At 42.3% G+C, this 18,349-nt stretch overlaps 1 protein-coding gene across 1 annotated transcript in view; it reads right to left on the bottom strand.

Annotated features, from left to right (window-relative positions):
- Window positions 1–17,035, bottom strand: part of syt1a (synaptotagmin Ia) — a 32,517-nt gene extending 15,482 nt beyond the window's left edge. The window contains exons 1-3 of the mRNA XM_076111662.1: window positions 16,861–17,035; window positions 8,429–8,601; window positions 4,868–4,993 (exon numbers count right to left, since the gene is read on the bottom strand). Of these exons, the coding sequence (XP_075967777.1) occupies window positions 4,868–4,993; window positions 8,429–8,601; window positions 16,861–17,035 (474 nt within the window). The remainder of the gene's footprint in view (window positions 1–4,867; window positions 4,994–8,428; window positions 8,602–16,860) is intronic.
- Window positions 17,036–18,349: the final 1,314 nt, after the last annotated feature.

The following is an 18,349-nucleotide window of genomic DNA, read 5'->3' as shown; positions in this document are numbered from 1 at the left end:
GTGCCAGATGTAATGAAATTCCCTCCGGGCGTTCCTGAGACATCACGTTCCAGAGAATGGGACGGACGGACGGACGGACGGACAGACGGACGACCTGAAAACATAAGGCCTCTGGCCTGGCTGTCGCCCGCGTGGAAGTAAAAAAAAAGAAGAAGCTCTTGCTATTTGCTTCCACACATCACTGTTTAATTTGACTAATGACATTATTTCTGCCTTCAGAGCAGCTCTTCCCCAGACACATTTTTTGCATAACTAAAACTCCAAAGAGCTAAATGTACCTTACGTGACCCTGCTCTTTATCTCTGTGTGTGAGTATCAATAGTTTCATTGTCATCATTACAAATAGGTGTAACGTTACCATTTCCCTTAATATACAGTATTTGTCTCAGTACTACTATATGTACTGATCTGCAGTGGATGGTGATGAGATTCCAGTAGGGAAAGGTCTTCATGAGATGGAGTAAATGTACCACATATACACACACACACACACACACACACGTACACTATAATCACACACAAACATCACACACGTGACAATAGTGAACACGAGACGAGATCATCATGGAAAGTATGGAGTATCCTCGATTCATTTACTGCTCCCCAGGTTATGCACAACATTTTCTTGACATCGCCTTGAAAACACACCGCAAACACTGAAATGAGATTCTGTCACGATAAATATAACATACAATATGATCGCACATCTGTGTGAAGCTCATTGTGACCACTCGCCGCCTAATAGTCACGTACCTGCTGAGACCCTCAGCTCCTTTAAATCAAGATTGAAGACTTTTCTGTTTGCTGCTGCCTTTAATTGAACCAGATTCAATTAATATATTAATCAATTTCCTGCATTTCTGCATTTTACTGTATTTTATTTCTTACACTGTTTTTATTGTTTCAATGAATGTTCTTAATTGTTTTTAAATCTCCTTTTCTTTTGCCTTATGTTTTGATGCTTTTAATGGTTTTATGTGAAGCACTTTGAATTACCTTGTTGTTGAAATGTGCTATACAAATAAACTTGCCTTGCCTTGCCTACCTGAGAGGCTAAATGAAAGACTCTAGCTGTCATTCACCCAAACTTAAACGTAAACATGTTTTTGCGCTGAAATGCTGTGAAGTGGCACTTTCGATTTTTGAGTGCAGCAATTTCATCCTCGCATGCTGTCTTTGTGATTTCCACCCATCCGTCCACCAGCAGACACAGCATGTCACGGCGTCTTTACTGGGAGAGGCACTGGAGCTTCAGAGGAGAGATAAGAGCAGGGAGCGGCTGGAAATGTCGACGTGTCTTCCCTCCTGGTGCGCGACCGTACGGCTGACATTCACAACTCAAACACCTTTTAATCACAAACAAACCAATCAGAGAGCGCTTCTACTTAACGTTAAGTAATGCATAAACCATATCTGTGTGTTTACATATTCTGACCAGAGCTTTTTACGTCAAGTGAGTTATCAATGTATTAATCATTCCCCATTAATCATTTATAGTATTAAATATGACATAACATTGTGAAAAACACTCCTCTGAGCCCAAGGTGGCATCTACTTGTTTTGTCAGGCTAACAGCTTAAAAACCCAAAAGTATGAAGTTTACAATGAATTCGAACAGAGAGAAGAGAAATGATAAATATGCATAAAATCTGAAATGTGCCCATACGCTGTAAACCATCACACAAACACGATGTTCCATGTCAAATCCTTCTTTTTGCTAAAGACTTTTTACTTTTTTAAGATATGAAAATTGACTGTGACAGACTTTTAAGAAATTCCCACTAGGAAGCTTGTGCCGAATCCTCCACACTAAAGGACATATTGTCTAATTGAAATCAACGATACAGTTGGTACACTTTGGTAACATATGGTAGCTGAACATAAACACTTTTCAATTATTGTCTCCTCTCCGCTTCACAACTCTGTAGTTCTACTAATCAACTAATCCTCTATTTCTAACTCTAACACCTTGATCATCACACCTTTGAGAGCGAAACTAAATAAATCAAATGTTTGCACATCTGTGTGGGTGTTTCTGTTTAACTAAAGACTCTATCACGGCAGACAGAGAGCTGCTGGTATTAACCCGTCTCTGTTTGTCTGTTACTCTTCAGTCCAGTGAGCAGCACAGAGCAGCTGCAGGACGGTGATTCAGCCTCTTGGCAGCTCATCTTGGACGGCTTTGTCCCAAATGCATCACGGCTCTGCTGTGACCACTTCACACACACTTCCAAAGAGGACCAATAGTCCTTTTCATGACTAATATTTAACGAAGCAGCTTTGTGTTGTATTTCAGAAATGACCCGTCTCGGGGGAAATTCTGGAAATAAATGATGAAAAAAAAAAAAGAAACATGAATGTTTTGAAATTCATCCCTTTTTAATGATGAGTTCAAATTGCACATACTCTGACTGGACACAATACAATAGGCCTGGTCTTGACCTGCAAATGAATATGGTAATGATGTTGAAAGTAGGAATGACATTATAATTCCCTTCCTGCTGCGCTGAGGAGGCTCTTTGTGGTTCATTTGCCCGATGCAGCCGCGTCGTCGCCCCCCGAGTGATTGGGATCTTTTACAAAACCTTTTGTCTCATTAGTGTATAAACTCAGAGTCATCAACACCGGGGGAAGCAGCCAGTTGTGGTGGTTAACAGACGGAAACAAAGCCGGAGCTCTTTGCCATGAGGACCTGGCATTAATCTGCTCGTCTCCTCACACTTAAGTCTGATCTTGCCTCAGTCTCCGCACACACACAAACCAGTGTTCCCCCCTTTTTTCTTGGCACGATGGAACATTTAGCGACAGATCTCTTAAGCCATGAAGGGGACATTTAATAGCGCTTACGGCAGCATGTTAAACGAGGCGTGTTTTCTAATTTTTGAGACAAATTGGTATGACACAAAATATATGCGTGTTGACATATCATATCTAAATGGATACAACATCTGGTTCAGACCCTAAATTAGGAGTTAGATACTGAATATCACTTTCTAACCCAGACTGAAGATTTAAATAGGATAATCCTGCAAAACCCTGCAGATCACATTAAGATTTGTGACCACCTCTTACCTGCTAATATCTCATTTAATTCTGCATCGGTGCATTGCAACTACAGAACAGACGAGGCAAATTAACATCCACATTACGTTTTAGTTAAGTAACCAAAACTCTTGCTCAGGGTTATAAAAACATCATAGTTACAGGGCAAATAATGCAAGAAGTATTGGTCTGTGATGGGACGCAAATGGCAGTCTCCAATATGAGGGTTGAACATGCAACCCATCTATCACCCCGACTTCACTGCATAAAGGGAAGAAGACGTTCTACATTGGCACTGCGATGTCTAATGTTGTCACTTTGAGTCGATCCTTTCAGCAAAGACACAAACACTTTTGCCTTTAGATGTGGTTCGGACATCACATTGAGTTTTTCACATCGGGCATTCTCTGTCCTTAAATCGCGTGCTGTAGAACCGTCCAACACCAACCTAATTTCTAGGGACACTGGGCTTGAACAATGAAATTTCATCTCGTCAAAAAGAAAGGGAGGCACTGAAAAGTACCATCGTCATGCTTCAGTTGTGATCGAATATAATCTCTGACTGCAAATTATCCCAAGACTCCCTGTTCTCTGTGATATCCTCTCTTTAACAGCTGCCACGTATTCAGTAGTTCACACGCAGCCTTCTACTTTGTAAAGGAAGCTACAGCCGCGGCATCAAACCGATCCCCCCCCCCCCGTGTCAGTTCCCCTCCAGCAGTTCTGTGGCGCTCACATTGATTGCATGGGCCTCAAAGCCTGAGGAGGAAAAATAAACATTTCCTGAAGGCCACTGTGTCCGTCACTGAGCCGAAAGTGGGTCAGATGAACGGCTGCCTGCCCGGGTTTTTTTTTTAGGTCCGTCTGTTGTGAGCTTCTTTAGCTTCAGAGCGGCAATGAGCCGTGTGCGGTGTGAAAACTGTCACCCATTCATTACACTTTAGCTCCACTGTGGAGCCTATTACCAGTGTAATCAAGAACCTTATAGAGAGACCTGTCATTGCCTCCCACTAGATGACAGATCCCTCTGTGAAATGTAATATTGTCCACATAATATCCCTTTTTGTTATGAAATGACTCAATACCTTTCCCTCTAAAAGAAATAAGGGCCTGGGTGTCTGAACACCAATTAGTCTGTGCATTGATGACAGGTTAGGTGCTAATAATTATTGATGATTGAAGGGGACACAAACATGAGAACATTTTTATTAGTCTTTTAGTTATTGTAAGGGAGATGTATCTAAGCCGGTGTGTGTGACTCGGTGTGTACATGAGCAGTGTAACCGTCTAATCTCTGGCTGTCAGTTCTGTTCATAATGGGGAGTTAGCTAGCCCAGTGAGGGACAGCGCTGTGTTCACGCACCGTGTCTATTATCTGTCACACAACATCTGGCGGCAGCAAAGTTGATGTGCTTCCTCATTCTGCTTCTTTTTTTTTTTTTTTTAACTCAGCCTGCTGGAAAAAGAATAAAGCAGATGGGTTTCTGCAGGGGCTGTTTTCAATCAAGTAGAAAGAAACAAACAAATTCAGAGACTAACCAAATCCCAATAGCCTACTGTATCTTTCACAAGGCTCAGTAGCGAATGAACAAACTCGACCAGCGTGATATCCCTGTGAGATTGCTCTCAAGCTTCAGTGATCAAACAGCAGTGGCGACGCAACAAAAGGAGAATGTTGTGCAAAACCTGGGTTGGGTCCTGTTTAATCTCTGGAGAGATGAAAAGTTGGACCCCCTCAGAAGTCGGGCGTGAACCATACTTACGAAGGAGGACCTTTCGCAACAACGACACCACACACAGGGAGATTCGGAGAACAGACCCTTACCGTATTCTCGGTGAAATTGTAATCCAGGGAGTATTGTAATTTGCCCAGTTTCTGGTCCTCCTTGGGCTCTGCCTCTGTCTCCGTTTCAGTCAGCCCTGTCTCTGCTTCCTCCTCATCCTTCAAGGCCTGAAGGAGACACCCACCAAGAGTCAGTGTCGCCTGTTTGTCGCTGGTGCTAGCACCCAGCCAGCCGTTCCCCGCCCAGGTCCTGCCACCGGACCTACTCCTGTAAAAGCTGCCACTTGTTTTATGGTGTAATAAGGGGGGGAGCAAGCACTAAAACACCATAGCAGTTAACACCAGGACATGCTCTGTGATGCACTAAAGCGCCGGGCCTGTTCCCCTGAAGATGCTTTCCTATCAATCTCTGGGTGTTTCTGTCTAAAGGGAGGAAAGATCAAATGATGTGGCCAGAGATAAGAGCGATGGGCAGGCAATAGAGGAAGAAGAGGAGAGAATAAAGAGAAGGGCTGCTCCCTGAAAGTCGAGGAGTCGAATCAAACAGAGACGAACCCTCAGGCGACTTGAAAATCTTCAAGTCGAGCCATTTTTTATTTTTTTTAATATCTATAAAGAACTTGGTGGTCCTATTAACAATCTAAACATGAACATATGGATTGTATAGATATGAATTTTGGTTTCACGGCAAAATAGTTACACCCACAAAGCATTGTAAAGCGTGTCTTAAAGACGAGTGGGTTTGCAGCGAACTCCGTCTGGGCGAGCGACGTTCACCCCGAGTCGGAAATGCGCCCGGCGAGGGCCAGCGTCCCGGGGAGAGGTCCCGTGATGGGATCTTCCCCGAGCTGCTGAATGAATGAATGAATCCATCGGACCCCGCCCATTGAGAAATGTTAAATGTTCATTATAAAACTACGGCGAGCCGCATTTGACATGTCAGTGTGGTCAAAATCATCACTGAGACTCATGTCACTGGATTTCCGGATTGCCAGATAAAAAAGGAACAAATAGCCGAAACCAATTTCAATAAATTCTTACTCGGGTACAGCCCATGTAAAGAGACACAGAGAGAGGACAGTTGGAAGAGAGAGAGAGAGAGAGAGAGAGAGAGAGAGAGAGAGAGAGAGAGAGAGAGAGAGAGAGAGAGATGCTTCCAGGAAAGATCACAGCAAGACAAGTCTGATAGTGGCAGAGAGTGAGAAGTGAAGTTGCTATCGCTAGCCTGGCACTGAGGTAAAGGCAGCAGGGGGAGGAGCATTGGTGGTGGTGCTGGTGCTGGAGGGGGGGAAGGAGAGGAGGGGTGCTGGTGGGGGAGTTTGTTATAAGACCAACATGCGATTGAAGAGGCAAAAGACTAGCTCTCAAGATCATTCATTCAGCGTCAAAAGTTGCCTTCCAAGATGTCACTTTCGTCATGCAGAGCATTCTCTGTCATACAAACCAGTGCTCCCGTGTGATTTCCCCCATTCCCCAAATCTGGTTACGCCCTCAAGACAAACAGTCGCATTGTCACCATAACCCCTAAAGCTCTTATGTGATCCCCCACGTCGATGGTAGCTAGAAGCATCATGCCAGCAGTGGGTGGTTAGGTGTTGGTAAAAGGGGTTATGATGTATACGGGGGGGGGGGGGGGGGGCTGCTCCTATTAGTTTGTCAAGTTGCTCATGTGAAAGCAAAAAGGCTGAACAACACTGATTGTTTTTTTTTATATTTTACGCTGAGCCACTTTGCTCTCTGCCTTTTGGGAGGAAATCTGAATTGAGTGTTTTTTTGTTGGTTTTCTTAATAAGTAGAGCAGGTAAAATGATTGAGGAAATAAAATCCCTCTAATTTATCAAACCTGTGAATTTATAAGGTTAATCCAATTTCTGCGCATCCAGTGCTGCAGGAAAGGTGCGATCCGTTTCACGTGGGTCGACAGGTGTGAATGCAAATTACGTCAAAAGCTTCCTTTTCATCCGCAGTTTCAAAGGAGCGTTTACTTGTAGAGCCTCTCAATCATTCTACGGTCGCTCGCCGCCCCTCGTTTGAAATGTAAATTAAAGATTCAAAAGGCAGGAGACTTTAGCTTGGCACCAACAATCAGCACGGTTCAACCTTGTCAATGCGCACCCAGTGTTTCGTTCATACATATATATGTGCAGGTTGTACACACATATATATATACAGCAGATATACATGTACTGTATGCATAGTTACATATATTTGGTTCTATGGGAGTAAGTTGTTGTCAAGAGGCTATAAAAAAATAAAACATCAGAGCAGCAGGCTTAAGAAGATCCAACAGCAATTTGGAACCTACCGCCAGTGACCATCCCGAACAGTCATCAGACACAACACAGATAAGGAGGACATAGAAGGAAGAAACACAAATTAAAACAACCACACGCAGGAGTTAACACACCAGAGTCTGGGCACACCAGGAGAAATGACCGCTTGCCTCGGAAGTGGCATATTCACCGATCTCAGAGATTAGGTACGAGGGGCGACCAATAACTGGGGTCTTTTATTTTGATTAATGGCTATTTGAAAATATGAAAAAGATGGATGCTTCTAAGGCGGCCGGAATATTGGAAATTAATGGGAAATCTTCTCCTCTAACAAGCACAAGTGATGTGCTGTAGTGCAGCTATTTGTTCGACCACGCTGGCTGTTAAAGCTGCTCTCTGTCACGTTAGAAAATAAACGAGTCTTTAACATCTACATCTTAATTCGTGCTTTCTTCTACAATAAGTAATCAGCGGTTTCCGTCTACGATTCGGATCCACCTCTAATAGAAGAGGTGTTGCGGCAAATTTAACACACTTTGTGCATGATTCCACTGAAGACGGCGGTATAATGATGCGCCGCCTCAGCAATTAGTGCACTAACGCCATTTGAAGTGTCGGGGCTTTTCATCGCTCCCCGTTCTGTACTGGTGAAAGGGTTCGATTACATTTTCCCCTCCCGTTTGTTTATGGTTCGGTGATGTCATTTCTCTGGGTGGATACCACTTCATTACACGGCAAACGTTACTCACACTCTTCAACATGTGAGCAGGTCCTCATATGACAAAAAGGAACACTCACAGGAAACGAAAAGTAGGAGAAAAAGAGAGAGATTGAAACACTCTCTCTTCAATCTGAAGCCATTTAAATGGCTTCCATTGACTCTCCTGTAATTAGACTGAATTCTACTTTTAAGTAAGTGAAATATCATAGTAAGTAATACTGTATGTATATCTCTGGCAAGAATGAATACATAAGACATACAAAATACATACGGTAACAGTAAATGCAGAAAAAAATAGGGAGGTTTTTGATCGCCACATTTGCAGCGACATTACTCTCATTCTGTTGGTGGACACACACCTTATTGTGTTGATGCAACTGCAAATGTGATCAATCAAATCTGTCATAATACAGCATTAGAAACACTAAAAATATTAAAAGAAAATGTCGAATAGAGCAAAAAAAACTTAAAAACACTAAACGTCATAGGATATATTTCTGGACAAATATTAGTTTTACTTTTACCTTAACATCGTGCAAGATCCAGCAAAGACTAATTGTTCGAGGATATGTTTCCAAATTCTAAGCGACAAAAGGTCAAAGTCTTTACCTCGGTTTTGGCTCCATCCTTGACGTCCATCATGTTGATGGCATTTTTGCCCTTGTCTTTGCCCTTCTTTTTGTTTTTCTTCTTGAATATCCATTTTTTGCAGACGCAGAAGCAGCATGCTAACACCAGGATGATGGCCACGAAGGCGATCGAGACGATGGCCCATGACGGCACTGGGGAGAGAGCAAACGGGAAAGAGTTTGGGTTAGAACTTCACTTGAGGTGAGATAAAAGGTGTCGGCCTGCAGAGTTGGGACACTGGATCAGCACCTAAGCCAGCGTCTCGGTCCATCAAGAGGTGGCAGACTCCTAACGATCGGTCCCCGACCAGCAGGACAAGACCCGACTCAACAGCTTCAGCCAATTTAGTGGAGGTAACAGATGTTGGCATTTTCCACTTGCCATTTAAACAAAGGATTCTCGGACAGCTGACACTTTCACGGCAATCACCGGCGACACAGAACTCGAGCCGGGACCGAGAGCGGTGGTAATTTTACCGGGTGGGCTTGAGAGGCATTAGCGGCGGTACGACCATGACGAGGCAATGACGCAGTAAAATCAAACAGATTCACGGGGGTTTGACACACATCGTTCACATGATCTCTGCTGCTGCTTTACCTTTAATAAAAACAGCATGAAATGAGTCTTTTGTGTTGAGATTTAAGGCTTTGAGTTTCTTACTGATTACAGAAAAACCTTTCTCAGAGGCAGAGCTGCTTGAAAGAAAGAAGCCTAATCTTATTGGTTGAATTAAACCTGAACATTTAGAGTTCAGTGCCAGGGGAAGTTAGAGAACAAGAGTGAGAGGGTTTCTTTAATTTAAAATAGTGTGATCCCACAGCCGTATAATCAATGTTTCCAGTCGAAACATTTGTTTTATGCCCTCCAGCTGAGCCACGTTGTGTTTGTGTGACGAGAACTCAGCCGCTGCTCTCACAGCTTGACATGTGTTGTTATAACCGTAAGGATTTAAGTTTTGATTTTCACATCTGTATGTTTTTTTAACCTTCAACGCAACATAAAAATCAACCAAGAGTCTTGAAACTAAATCCAGAACTAGACGTCTTCTTTTACTTTGGACAATGTCACTTTATTGTGTTTATGCCAAAGGCCAACTCTCCCTTGATGGTGCATTCAGTTGCCTGCTGGAAGGTCGGAGAGACATGTTCATTAATCTGTGGTGTGTTTTTTATTAAAGTTATTGTTGGACACGAAGTCTGGGCTTTTTAAGACCTTTCAAGACCCGAAGATACGCTGCTCAGCTACATTATTATAATTAAAAGAGGCACATTTCTTCTTGTTTCCTCCACCAAATGTTGTTGCCCTATACTGTGTGGACCTGACTGGAGCTATTGGACCGGCAGTTAACTCGGTCACCTACAGACCGTCAGACAGCTCTAGCAGCTTGCTGCAAACACAGTGACACCTTTCTCAGCTATAATCAGCAGACTATAGCTAGTGCTCCCTGATGCATGCATACAGCTACAGTATACACCACACACACACACACACACACACACTGACGGAAGGAGGAGCGGGTTGCTTTAAGCACCAGAGAGACGACGTACAGTCCAGATGGGCTGAAAATAATGAGAGACCTCGCAACAGACTTCTCCCTTCAGCATTCGTAATCGCTGTTCCTTTATTCTACTCAGCAGACACCAAGCACGTGTCAGCCCACCCTTCATTTTAATAGAGAGGAATAACAGACAAATGAGCCAATTTTGGAGCATGATTTTGTTTTTTTCGGTGCTTATACTCTGAAAGGAAATAAGGACAACTTCTGACTGTAATTTTACGGAATCCCTGAGAGGAAAGTTTTGTAAGGGGAAAAAAAGGCCTCCATACATTTGCCACATCTGAAAAATATGCAATACTGAAGAAACAAATATCCATCTTCTTCTTGAGAAAGACAACATATAGTTCTCGTCATGGTTCATTTTAGGAAGCAGCCCGATGGGGGTCACAAATCCAACAAAACAGATCAAATAGGTCCTTTGAAGACTTTATCTAAAACTCCAAAAAGACCCATCAAAACAGAAAAAGTATATTACAGTATATCACTCTGGGGTTTTGCTCGCCAGCATTCAGCTGTGGTTTCTTCGCCGAGGGGAGAGAGAGAGAGAGAGAGAGAGAGAGAGAGAGAGGAGGGAAATCGATGCTCTGTTGACAAAATCAATAAGCACTCTCCTCCGAGGAAAAACAGTGAGTGATGCTCTAAAATAACTTCAGGATCTCCAGCTTTGGCCTTGCCCCGGAGCGGTGTACTGATGGAGGTGACACTGGATTGGTCTCGTTTACAATGAGCCATCCACAACTGACAGCATTTCCTCTGAAAACTTGAAACTATACTGAGAATAAACTGAGTCAGGTCGAGTTTCTTGGGCTTTAGAGACATGAAAAAGAGACTGAATCCCACTGGGATCCTTGTTATTTAGCAGTTCAATGTTAAAAGACAGACAAAGTCAAACTATTGCACTTACATTTAGATTTGTCATACAGGTTTGTGGTGACGCTTTTTAATTTGACACAATTTATAAAGGGCTTTGAAGTAACTATACCTAATAGCTCTGTTAATTGTTAATAACACACTCACGGACTGGTTGGATTGTTTGGCCGCTGACCTTCTGAAAAAGTGTCACAGTGGCTCTGAGACAAATCTCCAACATACAAAGCCCACGGCGTCTGATGGAATGTCATTTAGCCGGTTACAGTGGAAACCAGTGCATAAATCCAGCCCTTATATCTTATTCATCAAGCGTGCGTCTTCCAGTGAAAGAAACTTCTGTGCTCCTTAATCAAAGAAACCTGAGTCCCAAAAAGCTGTAAAAGCATCTCCTAATTAACTACATTGTGTGAGTGTCTTCTCTTGAAAGAGAGAGAGAGAGAGGGAGGGAGGGAGAGAGAGAGAGAGAGAGAGAGAGAGAGAGAGAGAGAGAGAGAGAGGCGAGAGGGAGTATTGGCAGCATGCGCGCTGCACTTCAACTCCCAGCACTTATCTCCTGTTCCGCTGAGCGGCATGTCAAGGAAAATGGAGTTTCTCTAACGGGAGGGCTGCGCATGATGGAACCCACGTTTGCTGTTCCTCAAAGCTCAACGCTGTCATTGAAATGGTGTCTGGCACTGGAGCAGGAACCACTGAGAAACCTTAAAAACACTTCAGACACAGTGAGTAACATATATACATTAATATTACTTCGTAGGACATTTAAGTGGTTCCTGGTATACCAGTAGACGGATTCATTCCACTGAATAACGTGGAAATATACATACAGTAAGAGAAAGGAAAGTATTAATAAGCATGAGTCATCTATGAGTCATTCCTACTGTATTTGGGACTGTGCCATAGTGAGTGATGGCAGATGAATATGCAGATCATCCAACATACATCAACTTCACATGCATTTAGCCCGTAGGGGTGTAGGACAAAGTGTTACTAATAGAAATGACGGCAACAACTCTGAAAATGAGACCCAAGTGTTAATAAACCTTTATTAGTATTTTAAATGAAGTAGATTTAACTTGATAAACGACCGTTTCAGTGTATTACGGTCAAATGAATGAAGTCTCTGCATTGTGTTTGCTGTGAATGCATTTAATCCAACGTCGATGAGAAGTTATTAAGGTGCTCAACATCTACCTACATCCATCATTTCCATTACTGGGCGCCTCCATCTGCATAGACAGTTACTCAGAACAGCTACTGAATAGAGCTTGTAGTGCGATTGTGCATCCTTTGAAGAAAAGCATTAATATATATATCGACTGTGATCAGCATTAGTTTGTCACTTACATTGATGGATCCTTCAGATGAATGCCATGAAGATTGATGCCAGCGCCCCAGGATGCCTCTGCTCTGACTCAACTCTGTATTTAAAAAGGAGCTTCTCCGCTCCATCCCTGGTAATATACAGCACTTTACATTCGACAGAAAGCTTTTATGAACTGGACAGAGTTTGATGGATGCATTTAAAAGGGTACGCGTGTGTGTGTGTGTAATATATAGCATCTGGGTTATATCCACTTCCAGCAGCGCACACTAATCCAATGTGGCAGGACCCTGTTGGTCAATTAACCTTGACATTACATCTTGTTACGCTTATGAGAGCAACACTCTGTCTGCGCTGTGGCTTGTTTTAAGCAAACATAATGTCTGCAGCAGGGAGCATCTCATAACTATCTGCAACAATGAGAGCTGATGATAATGAAAACTGTCCCCAGAAAGGGCCGGTCTATCTCTTTGTGATTTGGTTAAATTATTTCTATTCTGTCTCGTCGGCTCCATTATTCAGATTATCATGAGAACATGTAGACGCAGCGACACAATGCATCCTGAGTTGAAGTGACGCTACATTAAGAGTGCAGGAGGTGGAGTTACAACAGCAGACGACAGCAGAGAGAAGAGCACTGATTGTAATTTCGAGGCACAAAGAAAAGTAGAGCAGTTTTAATGCGCTGCACAAAGAAGAGTGCGACAGCTCTATATCATATATCATCGTGCTTACAAAAGCTCCACTCATAACATATACGTGACCCTCGAATGCCGACAAAATCTCAGAGAAGATGGAGGATCTGTTCCCCATCTGACGAAAGGCTCTGCTGATCCACCACTGTAATCCCCCCCTTCACTAACTCGCTGTCTGTTGACTGTGAGCAGCCACAAAGTCAAGTTTCTGATGCATCGCTTCCTATTTTTCTTTCAGCTCTTTGTTTTTCTTTGTCTAAAGTTACACCACAAAGTATTTTAGTCATGTAGTCTAATATTACTATATTATTAGCTGCAACCAGCAGCTGTACGACACTCGTACCACCGACAGATCAGTCCCAGAGTGCTCAAGAAACAGCTTTGTTGTATAAAGACAACTTAAACTTAAGTTAAATGTTGCCTGGATTTTGTCAAATCAAAAAATAATTAAAATAAAATGTATTAATTATGACGGATTGCTCCACTAGAGGGGAAATATATCTTTTAATTAAACCTTTTTGCAGCTTTAAAAATGTTTGTGAGTGCCTTTGGCTGCCTAAAAGCAGAAAGACGCTGATTTAAAAAAAAAGAAGAGATTTATTTCCCTGAAATGTCAATCGCTTGTCTGTGTTATTTGAAATAACGGCCGGTGGAGCCAACAGTCATGGATCAAACAGCTTCTGTGCTCAGAGGTTAATTGTTATCGGGAAGTAAAGCCTTGGGTGTTTAAATAACGTACGGAGAAATTCAATACACTGGTTTCCTTTGAGGCAACCTCTCGGCTCTAAAGTCACAATATGGTTTAGTGTGATTAAAAGTCAGACCTCAGTGTGTGTGTGTGTGTGTGTGTGTGTGTGTGTGTGTCGGGGAGTGTGTGCTCATGTTTCTGTGGACGTGGAGGGATCATTCACAAATTAATTAGACGGCTTTGTTTTTGTTTAAGGAGCTACTCTTCACACACTTGGTGCAAAACAATCAATTTAATTACCATTCATTGCCTCTGATTTCCATCGCAGTAGTGGGTGTTTTGCTCTACTTCTTCAAATGATATTTAATTCAGTTTGTATATCCAGCCAAAAAAAGTTGCTTGGGCTTTTCTTATGTGAGGATTTGGTGCTGTCCTTGGTTTTTAACTCTTTGTAAATAGAATATCTCTGGGTTTTGTACAAAAAAAATAAGCAATTTCAAGACGTCACACAAGCTCTAAGAACTCGTAATATACATTTTATACACTAGCTATTGACAGACTAATGGAGAAATGCTCAATAAAATATTAAGATTTGTTTTTTTTGCACAGTACAGGAGCAGATGGAAATAGTAAATGACATTATGGAAAAGATTACTCTTTTTCTCTGTCTCTGTTTCATGAAATTCTAGACCAAGTGGGTCAAATACGATGTTGTGGAGGTATTAAATAAATGACCCTGTAATGTTTAGGAAACCTTATTGACTTTTATTCTTAAGTGTCCCTCCTGAAGAGAGCCAGAGGAAATAAAACTGCCTTTTTTCCTGATGTATGTTTTATAATAAAACTGTAAACTATAAACTGCTGTCCCAAAATACATTTCAAAAAAACGTTAGCTCCACCATAACCAAACTACCTCGTAATCAATATTTACCAAACTGGAATGCAGAATAGGTGAGATAACCGGATGAAATATGCATGCGAACATATTTTTGTGGCTTTTCCTTGAAAAATTTAAATTGGAAAAAAAGCGAGCACGGTAAATGTAAGACTGCGATAAAGCCTTCTGCTTTTTTTGGAGGCTTGAGCCATCAGCCAGCAGCTGTGGCTGAGGTGAAATCCCCGGCTCAGAGATACAGTATGTCCTGCAGATCCTGATGGACAGAAAAATTCTCCAACAAGTTTGGCCAGTCTGACAGCCCCATGCGACCAGCCTCAAAGCCCGCGGGGGCTTAAACCAGGTTATAAGCCTTCTGCCTTCTGCAGCAGCAATAGCTGAGCATGCAGCTTCTTCTTCTCACACATTTCTTGTTGAATCTGCTGCCGGACCGACTCTCCAGACAGTATCGATATTCTGCGGAGTAAAGCAGACCCGGGGCGTTCATCATCAGCTTGGCAGCACCGGGGAGCAAACATTGCTTTTGATTGAGGGGATGAGGTGAGAAAACAGTAATTTAAAACTCTGTCTGTTCTCAGAAAATTTTTCTGCCCGGGGTAAACAAAAGAAGCGCACATTTATTTTTCTTCTCCAGATAACAATGCCAACATGTAGAAGAAGTAATTACTCATGTCCTTTACTTTTAAAGATGATGTGGAAGAGTTGTCAGGTTTGGGCCGGATGTAGTAGAAATAAAGCTTCCTCTGTGGACAAATGCACATTTGAGGAGGTTTTTGGTTGGAACGTTTGGTGATAAAAAGGGGGATGATGTGTTTTTATTATGTGGAATAGAAGACACAGTTTTGACTGAAAGCACAAGTAAGATAGAAAACCTGAACTGAACAGCAAATAATAAATCCAGTTATGCATAATTTACCATGTCAAACATTTGACTTATTGTTGCCAGATGTTTATTCTCCACTTCAAGTAATTCATTCAGACAATTCCATGGAAACCGTTCAATGCATTAACTACTTGAATTTGCTGTTGACTCGAGCAACGAAATGAAAGATGTGGTGAATCATTTGTTCACCTGATTCGTTGAAAGTCTTATCAGAGCTGAAGGAACACTGACTGTTTCTTGTGCGTCATCGGCAAAAGTTCACGCACATCCGATTATTTTTTGAGTCATGGTTCCACTGAATGGGTTGAGTGGTTTCGAACCAGAGGGAGTGCAATTACAGACACATCACATGTTGTTGCACGGCGACTGAAAAACAGCGTTTATGAAAAGGTGTGAAGCCTTGCAATGCAATCACGTCTTTCTGTTTGAGATCAATGTGCTTGAGTTCTTAGACGTTTCTCTTTCTGGGTGGTTAACCATGCCTGTAACCTCAGAGCCTATCAGCTGGAGTTCTTCCAATACCGATACCAGTATTGTAAATGCCACTGATACAGCCTTAAATACTGGATCGCAAGTCTACGAACCGATCAGGTATCACGCTATGATATCATTTACAAGCTCATTTATGCTACGCAGGAACCACAGCATGTGTCACTCACCACACGATCCGTACACCCAATCACTCCTGCACATGTGCAACTTTCAACAGCGATGAGAAAGAAGCAAGATGGCTCGCTCGTTGCATCTGCATCCAAAAATCGATGATGGAAGGAGCTAAAGGTTGAGCCATCTTGCTTCTTTCTCATCTCTGTAGGGAGTTGCACATGTGAAATACCGATCGGGCAGGTGCTAGCAGAGAGTGTAACGTTAGCCAGAGCGAGCTAAATGTCAGCAATTTGGCAATGTTTTACAGTTAAAACGGTCAAACTAGATAATAAGATCTATGGCATTCATTCTTTATATGTTGTTTTTATTGTGCTGGTATCAGATCGGTACTCTGTATCTTATTGGGAAGGAGAAATGAGAACATCTCTACTTTCAGCCTATTGGTTTATACATTACATGTCAAGTATTACACTTGATTAGCTTATTTCAAATCAGACACTTCCTTAATTATCACAGCATCCATCTTAATAAATGCACGATAATCAACACAACCTGGTTGTTGCATAAAACTCCAGTGTTTGCAGCGGCTCAAACGCATCATGTATTGAAAGTTGTCCAGGACTGCAACTTACGATTATTTTACAGACCTGTTTCATAGATGAAAAATAGATAATTTAAGGAACTTAGAAAATGGATCGCCAGAATTTTTTTAATCTTTTGCCTCTCAGGGCTTCCCTAGAGAGAAAAAAAAGGCAGATATTTAATTTTGAAAGACTGGAGCAAAGAATATTTTTGTCATTTTTGCTTAAAAACAAATAACTAAAATGATTAGTTGACGATATAAGTTGTTGCTCTTCTTGTTTCAGCTCTAGAAAAGTAGTGTAAACACACTCACATGGGATTTTGTTCAGCTCATTCATGAACTTGTCCTTCAGCTTGGAGAAGGCCTCGTCCTTCTCGCCGGTGCCCGGGCCGGCCATGTTGGTGGTGTTGGAGCCGGCCGTGGAGGAGGAGGCGGTGGTGGGCTCGGGCTCGGGCGCCGCCAGCGCTTCCCTTCGACTCTCACTCATTGCGCCGATGCTGGGCAGCCAGGCAGATGCTGAACAAGTGGAGAAAGAGAAAGACACAACAGAGTGGGTTAGATTATTGTTCCCCCCCTCCCTCCTCGCTGTGACAGATGCATGTCAGAGGCAGTGCGCTCGCCTTGTCAGTTGACTGAGTTGACGCAGACCGTGTGAGCAGCTGCTGGGCTCAGCCTGGGTAAACATCAGCTGTGGTCCAGAATGAATTGGCCAGCAGCTGAATTCAGAACAAAGCTACTCACTCATTGCTTAAACTCCAGATTAGCATCACAGAGCAGAGATAAAATGATTATTTATTACTCTCATACAACACAGGCAGCAAATCTCAGCACTGCTACGGGCTTAATTTAAATTCTGGGCTGTTAGAAGTCAAGCGAAACAAGTACAGTAAATAATGTCGCGGTGCACAGAGGATTACTCACCCACTATCTTATCACACCGAGCTCTTTGTACACAACAGGTGTATTTACTTAGCAGTCAGGTCTTTTGTGAAGGGAGGAAGAAGGAAACAATGTGTCGCTTATGTTAACCAGAGTGTGTGTGTGTGTGTGTGTGTGTGGATCCAGTCATGTGTCCATGCATGTGCAATGCTTTAATGTACAGTATATAGCAGCATGTTGGTCATCATTTCGGTTGAAATCAAGCTTTCTTTTTAAAAGTATTGTCATGTCTAGAAACTTCCAAGAGTTCACGCTGACATCTTCTAGTGTCTTGATTTGTCTGACCAGCGGTCCAAAACCGAGGGAGATTTCATTTTCTGTCATATGTGACAAAAAAAAAGGCAGCAAAACTTCACATTTGAGAAGCTGGAACCAGTAAATGTTTTGTATTTTTGCTTGAAAAGATGATTAAAAGGCTAAAATAAATTAGCAAAATAGTTAATTTTTTGTTTGTTTGAGCTTTGTAAGCAAACGAGTAAAGCAAACTGTGAGAGTATTTGTATTACCGATGCCTTTCATGCTTACAATATACATCATTACAATATGTAACTTCTATGAAAATGGAAAACAGGAAAACAGGCATCTTTCTTTGTTTTTCCAGTGTTGTGTACTTAGTATCGTGATACACAACCGTTGATAAAAGCTGCATCATTGTGACATATCTACTGCAACCAGGATCTATATACTGTCCACTCCTTCTGTGCAGGTTGTAATTTGGCTCTGTCACCAGAGCAATCAAAGAGGATAATGGCACACTAAAGCTGTAGAGTGCTTCCACCAGTACACAGTGGAGGTTGACGGCCTAATTCTCCTACTTTGCCACAGTACAGTGCTCATGAAACTCGCATTTTCCAATTATAGT

The sequence above is a fragment of the Anarhichas minor genome, unplaced genomic scaffold (genome assembly GCF_050575085.1).
Source record: "Anarhichas minor isolate MPS153535 unplaced genomic scaffold, ASM5057508v1 ptg000045l, whole genome shotgun sequence".
Lineage (NCBI taxonomy): Eukaryota > Metazoa > Chordata > Actinopteri > Perciformes > Anarhichadidae > Anarhichas > Anarhichas minor.
This window is presented reverse-complemented; position numbering and strand designations above follow the sequence as displayed.